Raw genomic sequence first — 17956 nt, 5'->3', positions numbered from 1 at the left:
AAAGCAGAAGATGGCCCAACTCCTTGAGCCCCTTCACCCACATGGGAGTCCTGAAAGAAGCTCCTGGCTTCGGATCGGCTCAGCTCCAGCTGTTGTCATTTGCGGAGTGAACCAGCAGATGGAAGATCATGGAAGATCTCTAACTCTACCTTTCAAATAAATGTAAGTCTTTAAAAAAAGCTAATTACTTGAGGTAATCAGTTTATGTTGTATACATGTTCGGAAATACTGTACCCTATAAAAGGTACAAGTATTTTGAAAAAAACTTATTTAAAAATCCATACACTTAAAGAACAGGTCTTCAAAGAAGGAGGTACCTTTCTCTGAAGGGAGGAGAGAACTTCCACTTTGACTATGACCTTGTCTAAATAAGATAAGAGTCGGTGAACTCAAAAGGCTTCCATAGCCTTGGAAACTCATGACTGGAGCATAGAGAGATTGCTGATGCCTTTAAACAGGAGTGTCAATTTGTAAAGTCAACAACAGGAGTCACTGTGCACTTACTCCTCATGTAGGATCTCTGTCCTTAATGTGCTGTACATTGAGATTTAATTCTATAACGAGTACTCAAACAGTATTTTTCACTTTGTGTTTCTATGTGGGTGCAAACTGTTGAAATCTTTACTTAATGTATACTAAACTGATTTTCTGCATATAAAGAAAATTGAAAATGAATCTTGATAAGAATGGAAGGGGAGAGAGAGTGGGAAAGGGGAGGGTTGCAGGTGGGAGGGAAGTCATGGCGGGGGGGAGCCAATGTAATCCATAAGCTGTACTTTGGAAATCTATATTCATTAAATAAAAGTTAAAAAAAAATCCATACACTTATGATAAATCAGACAGCAACACTGCCAAAAAAAGAAAAAACTCATATACACAAATGGCATGGCTGGCAGTTTTTTCCTAAAGTTACACTTCTTCAAACAGTGATAATGAACAAGTCAACAGTAGAGTTTTATTACTGTTGAGTTCAGTTGCAAGCAGATGAAAGGAATCAGGAGTAGTGTTAGGTAATTGCAGCGTATGCTATGTCCTTCACAGATCAAAGGCTAACATCAAAGATCATATCTTTTTTGGAATACTCCCAGCAGGTTTCTCAGAAAACAAAACAGAGCAGCAAATAATCAAAAATCCTAGCTGATTTGGTGCTCATCAGTAACAACTGATCTCCAAAAACGTGTGATGATTTACATAGACTCTACTGAGATTCTAGATTAATACAAAGATGTTATATCTGGGGGTTCACCACCATCTCCTGGAGCTTATAACTACAGCCGCAGACAAATCCACCAAGCAAGGGTCCCACCCACATCAAAACCATGGCTACTGACTCACAGGGTCTCACTGCAGATGAGCAGGAGGCCATGGTGGAGTTAGAGGCTCTGTTGATTTAAACATCTTTTAAGTCGGCCGGAGCCACGGCTCAATAGGCTAATCCTCCGCCTGCAGCGCCGGCACCCGGGGTTCTAGTCCCGGTTGGGGTGCCTGATTCTGTTCCGGTTGCTCCTCTTCCAGTCTAGCTCTCTGCTGTGGCCTGGGAAGGCAGGGGAGGATGGCCCAGGTGCTTGGGTCTTGCACCCGCATGGGAGGCCAGGAGGAAGCACCTGGCTCCTGGCTTTGGATTGGCGCAGTGCGCCGGCCATAGCGGCCACTTTGGGGGTGAACCAATGGAAAAGGAAGACCTTTCTCTCTGTCTCTCTGACTCTGCCTGTCAAAAAAAAAAAAAAAAAAAAATCTTTTAAGTGATTTTCCTGACACTTTCCCACCATATTCTCCACTTAGTTGAGCAACTTGCATCTTAAGGAAGAGAAAAATCAAAGCAGATACCAAATGGTACTGTTGTCAAGACCAATGCTAATGTGGAGAAGACAAATGAAGAAGAGAGACAGGACAGAGCTGCCGAGTCCTTGCTCAGCAAGCTTATCAGAAGCAGCATTGTCCAGAACACAAGCCATGTGGAAGTTCAGCCAGAGGCATCCCAACTGCCACCTCTATTCAGTGGAGTTTTTGAAGAGCCCCAGTTGAAACTACAACTTCTCCATAGAGTCTTTGCCATGGGTTTCAACTATCCATCCAAGATACAAGAGAACGCTTTGCCTTTGACACATGCTGAACCCACACAGAATTTGACCTCTCAGTCTCAGTCTGGTACTAGTAAAACAACTGCCTTTGTGTTGGCCATGCTCAGCCAAGTAGAACCTGCAAACAGATACTCCCAGTGTCTATTCCTCTCCCCAGCAACTTGCCCTTCAAATGAGAACAGTAGTTGAGTAGATGGCCAGATTTTTATCCTGAACTAAAACTTGCTTATGCTGTTTGTGGCAATAAATTGGAAAGAGGTCTGAGGATCAGTGAACAGACTGTCATTGGCATCCTGGGGACCACCCTGGACTGGTGCACCAAGCTCAAGTTCATTGACCCCCAAGATCAAGGTGTTTATTCTGGAAGAGGCCAATGTGAGGGTCAGAGCATCCATATCCAGAAGATGCTGCTTTTCTCTGCCCCCTTTGAAGGCTCTGTGTGGAATTTTGCCCAGAAAGTGGTCTCAGACCCAAATGTAATCAGGCTGAAGCGTGAGGAGATGTTGGACACCATCAAGCAGTTATTACATCCTGTGCAACAACAGAGACAAGAAGTTCCCATCCTGTACAACATGTAGGGGACCATTACCATCACTTGGTCAGAGGATCTTCCATATACACAAAACAGCCAGCTGGCTGGCAGCAGAACTCTCAAAAGATTGAGTGCTTCCCAGGAGGCAAAGAGAAGATTCTGGTGTCCAACAACATGTGTGCCCATGCTATTGATGTTGCAAGTGTCTGTCATCTTCAACTCCGATCTTCCAGTGGACAAGGATGGGAACCCAGAGAAGGCCTACCTGCACCAGGGTTTGGGTGCACCAACCACTTTGGCTGGAGGGGCCTGGCTGTGCACATGGTTGACAGCATGAACACCCTGAACAGAATCCAGAAACATTTTAATAAGACAGAAAGATTGCACACTGATGATTTGGATGAGATTGAGAAAATAGGCAACAGAGAAGTTCTACCTGTCACTGTTGACTGCCCTTAGCAATGCCGCTGCCCAGGAGATGAGAGTTTTCACAGGCCAGACCTCCAGAGTCAACGAGACAAAGGCACGCATAGACAAATTACCTGCCCTATTTTAAAATACATCTGAACTGGACAAAAAGTTGTGAAATGCTAGGGGATGGTGGAAAAACACGTTTACACAACTCTGGAAGAATAGCCATGAATCCCCAAATACAAAGATGAATACCCCTTTCTCTTTGTCTCTCTCTCTCTCTATCCACTCTGCCTGTCAAAAAAAAAAAAAAAAAAAAAAAAGCCTTATTAAAAAAAAAAGATGAATACCCAAAAATTACTCTTCGTGAAGAAAAAAAAAACTTACATCTGAACACTGAAATTCTGAAACCTGTCCAAAGAGAAAAATAATGGAGGGCAAAAGGGAGCAGGGAGAATAAATGGAGGAAAGTCCAAAATGTTTCTCTTCAAAGTATTCAGCTTGTTCAAGTTTCTTCCTCTTTCTGCATGCCAGTTAAAAATGTTAACTAAATTGATGTCATGACCATGGCCCTTGTGGAAATGGGAGGGGTTCATGAAGCCATTATAAGATTCAGAATGTCTTATATCTCCAGTAGGGTTCAAGATAAAATTTAGGATGCTCAGAGATGGCACTGTGGTGCAACGGGTTAAAACCCCAGCCCACAGCACTGGCATCCCATTTGGGCACTGGTTTGAGTCCTGGCTGCTCCACTTCCTATCTAGCTCCCTGCTAGCACCCACACTTGCACCCACGTGGGAGACCCAGAAGCTCCTGGTTCCTGGCTTCAGCTCAGCTCAGCTCTGCTGCAGCCATTTGGGGAGTGAAACCAGCAGAGGGAGAGACCCCTCCCTCTGTCTCTACCTTTCAAATAAAAATAAATCTTTTACAAAAAAAAAAAAAAAAATCAGGATGCTTAATGAAATTTGGATTTCAGGTAAATAGCAAATCATTTTTAATACACTTTTATGGGACACAATATTATACAAAAAATTGTTATTTATCTGAAATCCAAATTCCACTGTGCATTTGGAGTTTTCATTTGCAGAATCTGGCAATACTACTCAAATGGAAAGGGTCTCCAACAGAGTTCCCAATTCCCATAGTAAGCTGCTTTCCATGCAGATAGAAAAAACTAGGTCTCTGAAGTTTCTAATAAGTAATGTTAATATTGATACCCTATTTGCTTCAGACATAATTAGGTTTTATTCAACAAGATCATATAACTACCATTCATCATAAGAGAAATCTTTCCTGTATTTTCAGTGCTATAATAATTAGAGACCTGACCTGGTGAAGTTGTTTTTCCATGGTTGGAGAAGAGGGGGAGGCAATCACACAGTAGACAAGCATTTGGTTGTAGACTGGTTTTGAGGGACACAATTATGATTTTGCCCCGATTCAAGATTGAGAGACTTTAAAAAATGAAATTGATCTATGTTCACCTTTTTGGGAGAAGCTGTGCCCTGCCTGCATACTCTCATTATGCTCAGTGCTGTTTTAAAAAACTCTTCAAACATTTCACACCATATCAGGAGATTTTATACTGATCCATTAAGGCACATCTAAAATTAAGGCACATCTAAAAGCCTCAAAACACTTTCCAACAACCTTATGACTCACACAAGATGAATAAATCAAGGGCTTTATTTCCTAAGCTGTCCAGTATCTTGGACATGGTCTGGAACAGTCTGTTCTCTGATGCCAAGTATTAAAGTTAGATTCCACTCATTGGTACTGAAAAGTCACAGTTTAAGATTTATTTCCCATCAGATAGAGAAATTGTATTATTGCTTGGAAACCAAATTTTGAAATAAAAGCTGAGTAGGTGGAATACTGACCCAGACTGTTCAGTTTAGAACACAAGTACTTCAAGTTAAAAGAAAAAAGCTGGAAATCACTGTCCTGGCTTGGGACAAGGTATCGAGGACTTGAAGAGTGATTATTGTATTCATACCTCTCAGCGCCCTAAGAGATGACAGGTAGGGAACAGAAACACCCAGGAAAAATGTTCAAGACTGATCCACAGTCATAAATTTTGAATAAACCTGTAAACTTCTATCAACATTATGTTACAAATATAACAGCTCAGGAGATTGTCATATTTACCTTAGGTTGTACAAGAGAAAAGAAGAAATCAAAAACTAAAGAGTAACATGAAATCAAAGCTCATGCTTACAGAAGACCTTCCACAATGCTCTGGTCTGTTTGCTAGTCTTCTTCTGACTGACCCACGAACTATTACAGGAAAAAAAAAAAAAAAAACAAAAAAAAACAAACCAACAACCCACCCTGCTTTTAGAGATCTAAAGTGAAGAGTAGTCCAGAGCCTGGATTTTAGCTCAACCAGCTTTTAATTGCACTCATGACCATTACTTTATTTGGTCCCTCAAAGAAAGATATTAGAGGCCGGCGCCGTGGCTCAATAGGCTAATCCTCCACCTTGCGGCGCCGGCACACCGGGTTCTAGTCCCGGTTGGGGCGCCGGATTCTGTCCCGGTTGCCCCTCTTCCAGGCCAGCTCTCTGCTATGGCCAGGGAGTGCAGTGGAGGATGGCCCAGGTGCTTGGGCCCTGCACCCCATGGGAGACCAGGAAAAGCACCTGGATCCTGGCTCCTGCCATCGGATCAGTGCGGTGCGCCGGCTGCAGCGGCGGCCATTGGAGGGTGAACCAACGGCAAAGGAAGACCTTTCTCTCTCTGTCTCTCTCTCTCACTGTCCACTCTGCCTGTCAAAAAATTAAAAAAAAAAAAAAAAAAAAAAAAAAGATATTAGTAAGTCCTGTTATAATTACTTCAAAAAGAATGAGGAACACATGATAAAATATGAATAACCGCGAATGATCTATAAAACTGTCTATTCCATGGGTGAAAGCCCATCCTATAGTCTAAGATAACTGATAAAATTGAGATTAAATTCCTGCAAATATTATTCTGTTATGCACTGGAGTCTTATAAGATCAATGTGAGCTGAACTGGTTGGCCTTGAAATCAGTCTATTCCAAAGTTGTACCCTAGAGGCAGAACCTAACCGAATAATCTGAACACTGGTGAACTCAGAGTCGTAAATATTCTCACACATTCCACTCAGTTCTTCCTGATATTCTCTCCAAGCAAGCAAACTTTTGCAGATTTGAATGACCAAGTGAATAACTTCATTGTTATATGCCTAACACACTATCAACCACTTGATACTAAGACATACTTTTATTTATATAACAGGTGTTTTTTTAATTTTTGAAAGGCAGAGAAACAAAGAGATCCACCACCACTTGGTTCACTCTCCAAATGCCTGAAACAGCCAGGGCTGGGCCAGGCTGAAGCAAAGAGCCCAAGACTCAATGAGTCTCCTGGATGGATGGCAGGAGCTCAAGCACTTGAGCCATCATCAGGGTACACATTCAGGAAGCTAGAATTAAGAATGGAGTTGGAACTCAAACCCAGGATCTCAGATAGGGGACACTGGCATCCTAAGCAATGTCTTAACCACTGAGCCAAACACTTGCCCAAATACAACAACTTTTGACTCATCTTTTGCTTACTTAAAACAGGTATACCATTTTCCCAGAAACTATTTCACAGTCATACTATTTTCTCATTTTTTTAAAATTTATTTGTTTGAAAGGTAGAGTCACAGAGAGAGGAAGAGAGAATTTTTCCATTTTCTGGCTCACTTCCCAAATGGCAGCAATGGTTGTAGCTGGGCCAGCCCGAAGCCAGGAGCCTCCTCCAGATCTCCCACATGGCTGCAGGGGCCCAAGCACTTGGACCATCCTCCATTGCTTTTGCAGGCACACCAGCAGGGAGCTGGATCAGAAGTGCAGAAGCCACTATCAGAAGTGAAGTGGCACTCACAGACACCTGCGATGCAGACAGCAGCTTAATCTGCTACACCACAATGCTGGCCCCACAATCATAATTAAAAGTAGTTATGTAAAAAATAAATAGGGTCGACACGGTAGCGCAGTGGGTTAATCCTCCGCCTGCGGCACTGCCATCCCATATGGACACTGGTTCAAGTCCCAGCTGCTATGATCCAGCTCTCTGCAATGGCCTGGGAAAGCAGTGGAAGATGGCCCAGGTGCTTGGGCCCCTGTACCCGCATGGGAAACCTGGAAGACCTGGAATTCCTGGGAGACTTGGATTTTTTAAAACTTTAAAAAAATTTAGTTGAGGCATAAAGAACAAGAGTCAGAGACAAGGGAGAGAGACAGGGCTTCTACCTGCTAGCCCACTCCCCTGATGCCTTAATAACCATGATGGGCCAGGCTGAAGTCAAGAATCAGAAGTTGGCAGTTTGGAACTCAATCCAGAACTCCCACATGGGTGGCAGGGGCCCAACTACTTGAGACATCACCTGCTGCATCCCAGGGTCTGCACTGGAAGGAAACTGGACTCAGAAACTAGACCTGGAAATGAATCCAAGCAACTGAGATGTGGGATGCTGGTATATTTTCTGTTACCTTTTTTATTTTCATCTGTATTTCATTGTATTTGAAAGGCACTGTGGCACAGTAGGTTAAGCCTCCGCCTGCGATGCCAGCATCCCATATGGGCACCAGTTGAAGTTCTAGCTGTTTCACTTCTGATCCAGCTCCCTGCTAATGGCTTGGGAAAGTAGTAGAATATGGCCCAAGTGCTTGGGCCCCTGAACCTACATGGGAGACCCTGAAGAAGCTTCTGGCTCCTGGCTTCAGATTGCCCAGCCGTGGTCACTGTAGCCATTCAGGGTGTGAACCAGCAGACAGAAGACCTCTCTGTCTCCTGTCTCTCCCTCTCTGTAACTCAACCTCTTAAATAAGTAAATCTTAAAAAAAAAAAAAAAAAAAAAAAGAAGAGAGACAGAGAAATATACACAGAGAGATCTCCCATCCTCTGGTCCACTCCCCAAATGTTGCAACAGCCAAGGCTGCATCAGGCTGAAGCCAAGAACTCATCTGAGGTCTCCCATGTTAATGGGAGGAACCCAAGTACTTGAACCATCATCTGCTGCCTCCTGAGGGTGTGCATTAACAGGAAGTTGGATTGGAAGCAGAGTAGACTCCAAACAGTGCACTCCAATATGGGATGCAGATGTCTTAACTGCTGAGCCAACTTCCCACCCCCTAATCAACATTTTAGCCACTATGCCCAATACCCATCACCTCCCGGTGTGAGTTTTTTAAGTCAACAAAATACCAATTTCAATAATTTGAAAGAGGAGCAACTGTATGTGGCACAGTGGGGTGGGTTAAGCCACTGCTTGGGAGGCCTTCATTCCCCTGTTCCATTGAGTCCTTGCTCTGTTTCTCATGCAGCTTCCTGCTAAATGCATACACTGGGAGGCAGCAGATGACCAATCTAGTCCTTGGGTCCCTGCCACCCACATGGGAGAACAGGATGGAGTTCCTGGCTCCTGCCTTCAGCCTGGCCCAGCCCTGGCCACTGGAGACTGAACTAGTAGATGTATGATCTTTCTGTCTTCTTCTCTATCACTCTCTCAAACATTTTTTAAAATAAAAATAAATTTTAAAGAATAACTTGGAATTAAGTAGTTTATAGGGGCTGGCATTGTGGTGCAGCAGTAAGGCCACCTCCTGGGACCCAGCATCCCAAATAGACGTAGGGTTGTGTCCTGGCTGCTCCACTTACAACCCAGTTCCTGTTGGTGGCCTCAGAGAGCAGCAACAGATGATCCAAGTGCTTGGATCCCTGAGCCCATGTTGGAAACTAGAGAAAGCTCCAGGCTCCTGGCTTAAGCCTGGCCCAGCCCTAGCCATTGTGGCCATATGGGGAGTAAACCAACAGAAGGACCATCCCTGTCTCTCCCTTTCTCTCTGCAGTTCTTTCAAATAAATAAATAAATCTTAAAAAATAATAGTGTAAAGTTACAGAAGTCAATCAAACCGGTTGTTATATAATTCTTTGTTTTTTAAAAAGATTTATTATATGGGGTCAGCACTGTGGCGCAGTGGGTTAAAGCCCCAGCCTGCAGCGCCAGCATCCCCTATGGTGCTGGTTCGAGTCCTGGCTGCTTCACCTCCGATCTCGCTCCCTGCTAATGTGCCTAGGAAGGTAGAAGAGGATAGCCCAGGTGCTTGGGCCCCTGCACCCACGTGGGAGATCCGGAGGAAGATCCCTGCTCCTGGCTTTCGATCAGCTCAGCTCCAGCTGTTGCGGCCATTTGGGTAGTGAACCAGCAGAGGGAACACCTTCTCTGTCTCCCTCTCTCTCAAATACATAAAAATAAATCTTTTAAAAATATTTTTATTTATTTTATTTATTTATTTTTTTGAGAAGCAGAGTTAAGTTCAGAGAGAGGGAGAGACTGAGGGGTCTTCCATTCAATGGTTCACTCCCCAGATGTCTGCAACAGCCAGAGAGCTTGGCCTATCTGCAGCCAGGAGCCAGGAGCTTCTTCCAGGTCTCCCACATGGGTATAGGAGCCCAAGTGTTTGGGCCATCCTCTACTGCTTTCCAAGGCCATTAGCAGGGAGCTGGATTGGAAGTGGAACAGCTGGGAATCGAACCACCACCCACATGGGATGTCAGTGCCACAGGCAGAGGCTTAACTTACTATGCCACAGCGCTGGCCCCATCTGACTTGCAGTTTTAGAGCTCAGTAAATTTTGTCTTCTTCAGGATAATAAAGATTGTTCAAAACAGATTAGAGGACTCTGATTTCCAGGTCAGTATTGTGCTCACTATACCACACCTAAGGAGAAACAATTTCATAGTAAGAAATCTTTCTGAGAAACTGAAAGCTAAGGAAAACAAATAATATTTAAAGAGACAGATGCTATACCATAAGCTTCCTACCATCTTTATCAGAGCTTCATGGAGTTTCTCTGATATCAGGCCATTAAAAATACTAGTAGATATACAATATGCAAATCCTTCTATGACAAGAACTTATTTTTTAATGCTAGCTCAGCATTCTACTATTCAGATGTTATGTATTTTGTGCAACAATTTATTCTTATCTGATACATAAGCTATTTCTCTTTTCTATTATTCACTTAATGTATTATAAACTGTTAATGAACCAATAAGAGGCTGATATTCAAATTTTTAAAAACTGTAAAAAGAAAAAAAAAAGCAACCCCATTTATAACACTGAGCCAGAATTCTTTAAAACCTCTACAACCAACAGTGGTTAAGGCAATATCAAAAAAGTACCATTTTAGAATACCTGAATTATACATTATAACTACCCCGTAAGTCAAACAATATTTCTTCCTTTTCATTCAACTATTAAACAATATCTTGACTAAATTTTCATGCCAACTCAAGAAAAATTACCTGCATTTAAAATATACAGTCCCTTCATGGCTCCCATCATGTTTTCCTCTTTCGGGGTTGTCCCATTCTACTCCTAACCAGAGTCCTAGCAGAATAAGAAAAAACAGTTGAGTAATGAGAGAGGTAAAGTTTCATTTTCCTACAAACAAATATTATTTATCATGGAAACTGTATCACATAGACACCATTGAAGAAGAAAGAAATGTTGGGGGTGGGGGAATCAGTGCTGTGGCATGGCAGGTGAAGCCGTCACCTACAGTGCCGGCATCCCATGTGGGTACTGGTTTGAGTCCCGGCTGCTCCACTTCCAATCCAGCTCTCTGCTAATAAAGTCCTGGGGGCTCTACTTCCAATCTAGCTCTCTGCTATGGCCTGGGAAAGTAGCAGAGGATGGCCCAGGTCCTTGAGCCCCTGAACCCACGTGGGAGACGGAGGATGTTCCTGGCTCCACGCTTTGGATCGGCACAATTCCGGCCATTGTGGCCATCTGTCAGTGGACTAGCAGATGGAAGCCCTCCCTCTCTGCCCCTCTGTAACTCTGCCTTTCAAATAAATAAATCTTAAGAAAAAGAAAAAAAGTTAATGGAAAACGGAATTAAAGACATTTAAAAAAAAAAAAGAAAGAAAGAAATGTCTTAGGGAATGGACAAGTTAATGCTAAATTAAGAACTTCAATCATGGTAGGGAAAGAACACAATCTCCAAGACAAAAATCAAGTAAGATGACAGATATAAGCCCACATTATCAATAATTAAGTGAAACATAGCCATAGTATTATAATTAAGTGTGTAAGCAAAAAAAACTGTTGAAACTTTGAGAGGGATTGCACTGAATCTGTGGATGGCCATTGTTTTGGGTAGCACTGACATTTTATTTTATTTATTTTATTTATTTTTTTTTTTTTGACAGGCAGAGTGGACAGTGAGAGAGAGAGACAGAGAGAGAAAGGTCTTCCTTTGCCGTTGGTTCACCCTCCAATGGCCGCCGCTGCAGCCGGCGCACCATGCTGATCCGATGGCAGGAGCCAGGATCCAAGTGCTTTTCCTGGTCTCCCATGGGGTGCAGAGCCCAAGCACCTGGGCCATCCTCCACTGCACTCCCTGGCCACAGCAGAGAGCTGGCCTGGAAGAGGGGCAACCGGGACAGAATCTGGCGCCCCGACCGGGACTAGAACCCGGTGTGCCGGCGCCGCAAGGTGGAGGATTAGCCTATTGAGCCACGGCGCCGGCGTAGCACTGACATTTTAACAATATTAATCTTTCAATCCATGAACATGTGATGTCTTTCCATTTCTTACATCTTCTTTTATTTCTTTGAGCAATATTTTTTCTCCTTGGTTGATTTCTTTGTATGTATTTACTGCATCAAAAAAGGATAAAATACCAAGAAAAGAAATTATGACACACACAACACACATGAGTCTTGAGGACATTATGCTAAGTGAAGTAAGTCATTCACAGAAGGACAAATTACTGTATGATTTATATGAGGCATCTAAAGTAGTCAATTTCATAAAGACAGAAAGTTGAATGGTAGACACCAGGGACTAATGGGAGAGGAGAATGGGAAACTATTGTTTCTTAGGTATGGAGTTTCAGTTTAGGAAGATAAAAATATTCTGGAGATGGACAATGATGATGGTTGCACATGAATGTGTGTAATGCCACAGAAGTATACATTCAAAAGTAGTTAGATTGGCCAATTTTATATTACATGAATTTTACCACAGCAAAAAAAATAAATTTTAGAAACAAGGAGACAAATCACAGAGTCTGTTCTCTGACCACAGAGGAATTCAGTGGGAAGTAACAAAAAGTGACTAGAAAATCCTCATATGTTCTTAGTAAGCTTTTTTTTAAAGATTTTACTTCTTTATTTGAAAGAATTACACAGAGAGAAGGAGAAGCAGAGAGAGAGATAGATAGAGACAGAGACAGAGAGGTCTTCCATCTGATGGTTCACTCCCCAACTGGCCGCAACGGCCAGAGCTGCGGCGACCCGAAGCCAGGAGCCAGGAGCTTCCTCCAGGGCCCCAACTTGGGTACAGGGTCTCAAGGACTTGGGCCATCCTCCACTGCTTTCCCAGGCCACACCAGAGAGCTGGACTGGAAGTGGAGCAGCCAGGTCTCGAACATCCTATATAGGATGTCGGTGCTTCAGGCCAGGGCGTTAACCTACTGCACCACAGCACCGGCCCCAGAAAGTAAGCATTTTTCTAAAAATCACCTCACATCAAAAAATAAATCACAATATAAGTCAGCAAATATTTTAACTGACTAATGAAACACTACATGTCAAAATTTGTGGATACAGCTAAAAGATGTGTTAGAGACTTACAGAGTCTCTTACTCTAAACCACCTCAGTTTTCTAACAGGATAGATGCGTAAACCAATGGTTATTAGATAAGAGAAACCTTGTGATAAAAGTAAGTACAGATGTTACAGAAACAATGACAGTATTTGTTGGGGAGGCATATGGGAAAGACAGAACAGAAACAGCAACATTTGAGGTAAACCCAGAAGAGAAAATACTTGAGACAAGGAATAGTCTGAGACTTCACTATCTGTTTAGAGAATTTCAAAAAATCCAATATAGCTGGAGCTAAGTGTCACTCAGAGGTCAGGGCAAGGGCTTATGGCAGGAGGAAAAGATTAAAGGTGAATAGAGTTGAGTCCCGATTATATATAAGAGGTAAGGCCCTATTGTCCAACTCATATTACACTCTACAAAGCTTGAACTTATCCTGCTTCTCACAGAAGCCCTATTCAATAAGCACGAACAGAGATGATCTCAGTTTAGAGATAAGAAATGCAAGTTCAGGAAAAATGTGACTTGCCAAAAATAACACCACTAACAAGGACCAGCCCTGAACTAACACACACACCAATTTCTCATGTCCCAGTACACTTTTTGGCAAACCAAAGCCTTTATATAAGAAATAAGCACAATTAACGTAATTCATAATAAAAACTATCCGGGGGGGCAGGCGCTGCGGCGCAACGGGTTAACGTCCTGGCCTGAAGCGCCAGCATCCCATATGGGCGCCGGTTCTAGTCTCGGCCGCTGCACTTCCCATCCAGCTCTCTGCTGTGACCTGGGAAAGCAGTAGAAGATGTCCCAAGTCCTTGGGCCCTTGCACCCACATGAGAGACCTGGAAGAAGCTCCTAGCTCCTGGCTTCGGATCAGTGCAGCTCTGGTCATTGCGACCAACTGGGGAGTGAACCAGCAGATGGAATACCTCCCCCCAACCCCGGCCTCTGCCTCTCCTCTCTCTGTGTAACTCTTTCAAATTAATAAATATTTAATAAAAATAAAAAAGGGGCCAGCATTGTGGCATAGCGGGTTAACTCCCTGGCCTGAAGTGCCAGCATTCCATATGGGATCTGGTTCAAGACCCAGCTTCTCCACTTCCTATCCAGTTCTCTGCTGTGGCCTGGGAAAGCAGTAGAAAATGGCCCAAGCCCTTGGGCACCTGCACCCATGTGGGAGACTTGGAAGGAGCTCCTGGCTCCTGATCGGTGCAGCTCCAGTCAATGCAACCAACTGGGGATTGAACAAGCTGATGGAAGACTCTCTCTGTGTGTGCAACTCTGACTTTCAAGTAAATAAATAAAGCTTTAAAAAAATAAATAAAAAATAAAAACGATCTGAATCAGTTCAGCTGAGGGACATTATCAAGAAGAACACAAAACACAATGCTGTTATTTCATATGACAAAGAACAACTCCCTTCTCAAGCTAACACCCAAGGAGGGAGCAAGCATTTGATTGTGATTGGCTATAACTCTGAAGAAAAATAACTGTTGTTTGCCAAGTTTTTATTAAGCCAGTCCACTGATGGATGCTGGAGTAGGAAGTACAGTATCAGACAGAGGGAGCGGACAGAAGTGATACTTGGGCGAGACTACCTCGCCACTCAGGTCCCAACAGGGATCAGTCCAGGCTTCTGCTTGATATACCCTCGGGTCACATCCCAGAAGCCTCAGTCCAGCAAATCCAAGTGCACAAGTGACTGAAGCAGCCACCGGAACACAAGCTTATTAGTTTACAGTAATGAAGCTGTCAAATAAGCCCAAATATTCTAGTCAACAGGATTTGTTTAATCTCCCTGGACTCAAGCCACATGAAAAGTCAATCATAATCAGACCCAACTTCACTAAAATCAGAAAAATTAAAAATAATTAATCCAACAATCCAGCAATCATGCTCCTTAGTATTTACCCAAATGAGCTGGAAAACCCCTGCACACAGATGTTTATTGCAGCTTTATTCATAACTGCCAAAACAAGAATGTAACGAAGATGTCCTTCAGTAGCTGAATGAATAAACTGTAGCACATCCAAACAACAGGTTATTACTCAGTATGAAAAACAGATGTGCGAGGCCGGCAACGTGGCTCAGTTGGTTAATCATCCGCCTGCGGCGCCAGCATCCCATATGGGCGCTGGGTTCTAGTCCTGGTTGCTCCACTTCCAATCCAGCTCTCTGCTATGGCTCGGGAAGGAAGCGGAGGATGGTCCAAGTGCTTGAGCCCCTGTGACCCACATAGGAGACTCAGATGAAGCTCCCGGCTTCAGCCTGACCGACCCAGCCCTGTCTCTTGTGGTCTTTTGGAGAGTGAACCAGCAGATGGAAGATCTCTTTCTCTTTCTGCCACAATCCCTCCCTCCCTCCCTCCCTGTAACTGTTTTTTTTTTTTTTTAATTTAATTTATTTATTTGAGAGAGTTACAGAGAGAGAGGAAGAGACAGAGAGATAGGTCTTCCATCCACTGGCTTACTCTCCAAATAGCTGCAATGGGCTGATCTGAAGCCAAGAGCCAGGACCTTCTTCCAGGTCTCCCACATGGGTTTCAGGGGCCCAACTAATTTGGCCATCTTCCAGTGCTTTCCCAGGCCATTAGAAGAGAGCTGGATTGGAAGTGGAACAGCTGGGATTCAAACCAGCACCTATATGGGATGCCAGCGCCACTTAAAAAATATGGGGAAAGTTAAATGCATGTCATTAAGCAAAAGAATTCAGTCTGAAAAAGTTACATACTATATGATTCCATCTGTAGAATATCCTGGAAAAGGCAAAAATTTTAGACAGATAAGGGTTGCCAGGAGTTAGAAGGAAAGATGAACAGGTGGAGCACAGAGGATTTTTAAGGCAGCAGAACTCTGTAGGGGTAGATAAAGGTAGAAACATGTCATTAGACAATTGTCCAGACCTACAGAATGTACAACATCAAGCGTGAACCCTAAAGAAAGCACTTTGGGTGATAACAGGTAGTGTAGGCTCACTGACTGTAATAACATACCATTGTGGGAGCCAGCTTGGTGGCATAATGGGTTAAGCTGCCACCTGCAGTGCTGGTATTCAACACGGGTGCCGGTTCATGTCCCGGCTGCTCCACTTCTGATCCAACTCTCTGTTAATGTGCCTGGGAAAGCAGTGAAGGATTGTCCAAGTGGTTGGGCCCTTGCACCCACATGGGAGACCGGGATGAAGCTCCTGACTTCAGCTCCGCCCAGCCATAGTCATTGCAGCCATTTGGGGGGGTGAACCAGTGGATGGAAGATATTCCTCTCTTTTTCTCTCCCTCTCTGTAACTCTTTCAAATAAATAACCTAATCTTTAAAAACAAAGGCATGTACCACTGTGGTTCAGGATGCAGATAATCAGAGAAGACTATGCGCCTGGAGTCAGGGCATACATGAGACACTATTCTTTTCACTCTATTTTGCTGTGAATCTAAAACTGCCCTAAAAATTAAAGTCTGTATTCTAAAAAGATAAAGATTCCCTGTGTTCAATGCATTCTACCCCTATTAACAGACTACCACAAGAAGCTACTTTATAATCAGAAGATTGCTTACTGAAGGTGAAATCCAAACCAGAGTTCAAAACTGAAATATTTAATGGAATTGGCAAATGTATCTAGATTCATCCATCTCACAAGGTCAATGACCTTAAAAATGAGGTAGGTCTGAGTCTTCTGGCTTTAACTACTGAATCTACATTCACACTAGGACTGGTCTGGCCTTCACAGAAGCATATACTCATTCAAGGGCCAAGGATTCAGTACCTTTGTCTTTTCCCATGGATACTACCAATATTTGCCTTGGCGATTCTTTTGCTCCTTGGCTTTCTGGCCTAATTAATTCTGAGATAACATTGGGGGGAGGGGGCAATAACTACAATTAAGTCATGCAAGACTGAGGAATTTGGAGATCCTATCTGCATTGTGATACTGTTGTCAGATGGCTGGGTACAGGTTCTTGTCTCCAACACAAGAAGGAATTCAAGGACAAGACATAAATAAGGTACAGTGGAGGATTAAGATTTATTTGCCAAGCAAAAGTACCCACTTGAGGAATCTGGGCATGCTCAAGAGTGAGCTGTACCTAACAAGATTCTCAAGTGATCTTGAGAGCAGAGGAACAGAATATTCATGGGAGGCAGGACTGGGTGCAGGGTTTTCCAGGAATGGGTGGAGAGTTCTAGGAATTTGATGTTTGCCCATTTCCTGGCCTTTTAGGAAGTCTCTGAAGTAACATGGTGTCAGGTGCATAACTGGAGTGTGTCAGTTAAGGCAATTTTACATTAATGTTATCACAATGAATTATCATGGCAGGACCACTTCCAGGGGAGCTAGTTCTGCAGCAATAGAGGGTTTTAGGTTGCTCAGCTATCGGAGGAGCTTTGGAGGCAACCCTGCAAGAGGGTGTGGTGACATATTTCCTTCAACTCTTTCTGGATCCCTGTCTCCTTACCTATCTCAATATTGCTAATCTGATCCATTCTCTATTGACTTCTATTACTCTCGGAGATCATCTCTTTGGAGCAGATAGCTAGAAGTTGAAGTTTCAATACCTCTATAGCTAGAATCACATAATTTCAAAGTTAGTCTAAAACACTGCAGCTTTTTGAAATTAGCACCACCCTACACAGTCAAGCTAAGAATGCTCTAATGCCTGCTGGATAGTTTCTTGCTTTTAAAATTATAACTTGAGAATGTCTAAGATATTAGAGGGGCAGGCGCTGTGGCATAGTGGGTTAAGCAACCACCTGCAACACCAGCATCCCATGTAGATGCCGGTTCAAGTCCCAGCTGCCCCACTTCTGATCCAGCTCCCTGCTAAAGCATCTGGGAAAGCAGTGGAAAATGACCCAAATGGTTGGGCATCTGCACCCATGTGGGAGACTCAGAAGAAGCTCCTGGCTCCCGGCTCCTGGTCTCGGATCAGCTCAGCTCCAGCCGTTAGAGCCACTTGGGGAGTGAATCAGCAGATGGAAGAGAAGGAATATTTCTCTCTGCCTTTCAAATAAAACAAATAAACCTTTTAAAAATAATTATAAATATAAATAACAAAATTAAAAAAGGAATACTTGGGGCAGGAGTTTGGCATACTGGTTAAAGATTTTTTATTTATTTGAAAAATTACACAGAAAGAAAAAGAGAGGCAGAGATAGAGAGGTCTTCCATTCACTGGTTCACTCCCCAATTGGCCACAACGGCCAGAGCTGCACCAATCTGAAGCCAGGAGCTTCTTCTGGGTCTCCCACGTAGGTGCAGGGGCCCAAGGACATGGGCCATCTTCTGCTATCTCAGGCCACAGCAGAGAGCT

General features: G+C 43.4%; 1 protein-coding gene and 1 pseudogene across 12 annotated transcripts in view; one reads left to right on the top strand and one right to left on the bottom strand.

Moving 5' to 3' along the window:
- The window catches only part of TBCE (tubulin folding cofactor E), an 87715-nt gene that overhangs the window by 48089 nt on the left and 21670 nt on the right, over positions 1–17956 (bottom strand). For 8 of the 11 annotated variants that reach the window (XM_089311606.1, XM_089311607.1, XM_089311609.1 and 5 more), the window contains one exon: positions 10344–10428. The exons of the other annotated variants lie outside the window; for them this stretch is intronic. In XM_089311606.1, the coding sequence (XP_089167732.1) occupies positions 10344–10428 (85 nt within the window). The remainder of the gene's footprint in view (positions 1–10343; positions 10429–17956) is intronic. 11 annotated transcript variants of the gene reach the window in all.
- Positions 1320–3278, top strand: LOC108178139 (ATP-dependent RNA helicase DDX19B-like; annotated as a pseudogene). Its single transcript, XR_016219014.1, has 2 exons — positions 1320–1379; positions 1783–3278. The product of XR_016219014.1 is annotated as an ATP-dependent RNA helicase DDX19B-like (transcript).

The sequence above is a fragment of the Oryctolagus cuniculus genome, chromosome 13, assembly GCF_051225735.1.
Source record: "Oryctolagus cuniculus isolate XC-2025 breed Fujian yellow rabbit chromosome 13, ASM5122573v1, whole genome shotgun sequence".
In the NCBI taxonomy this organism is placed as follows: Eukaryota; Metazoa; Chordata; class Mammalia; order Lagomorpha; family Leporidae; genus Oryctolagus; species Oryctolagus cuniculus.
Note: the sequence above shows the minus strand (reverse complement) of the source record. Positions and strands in the feature narration are given on the sequence as shown.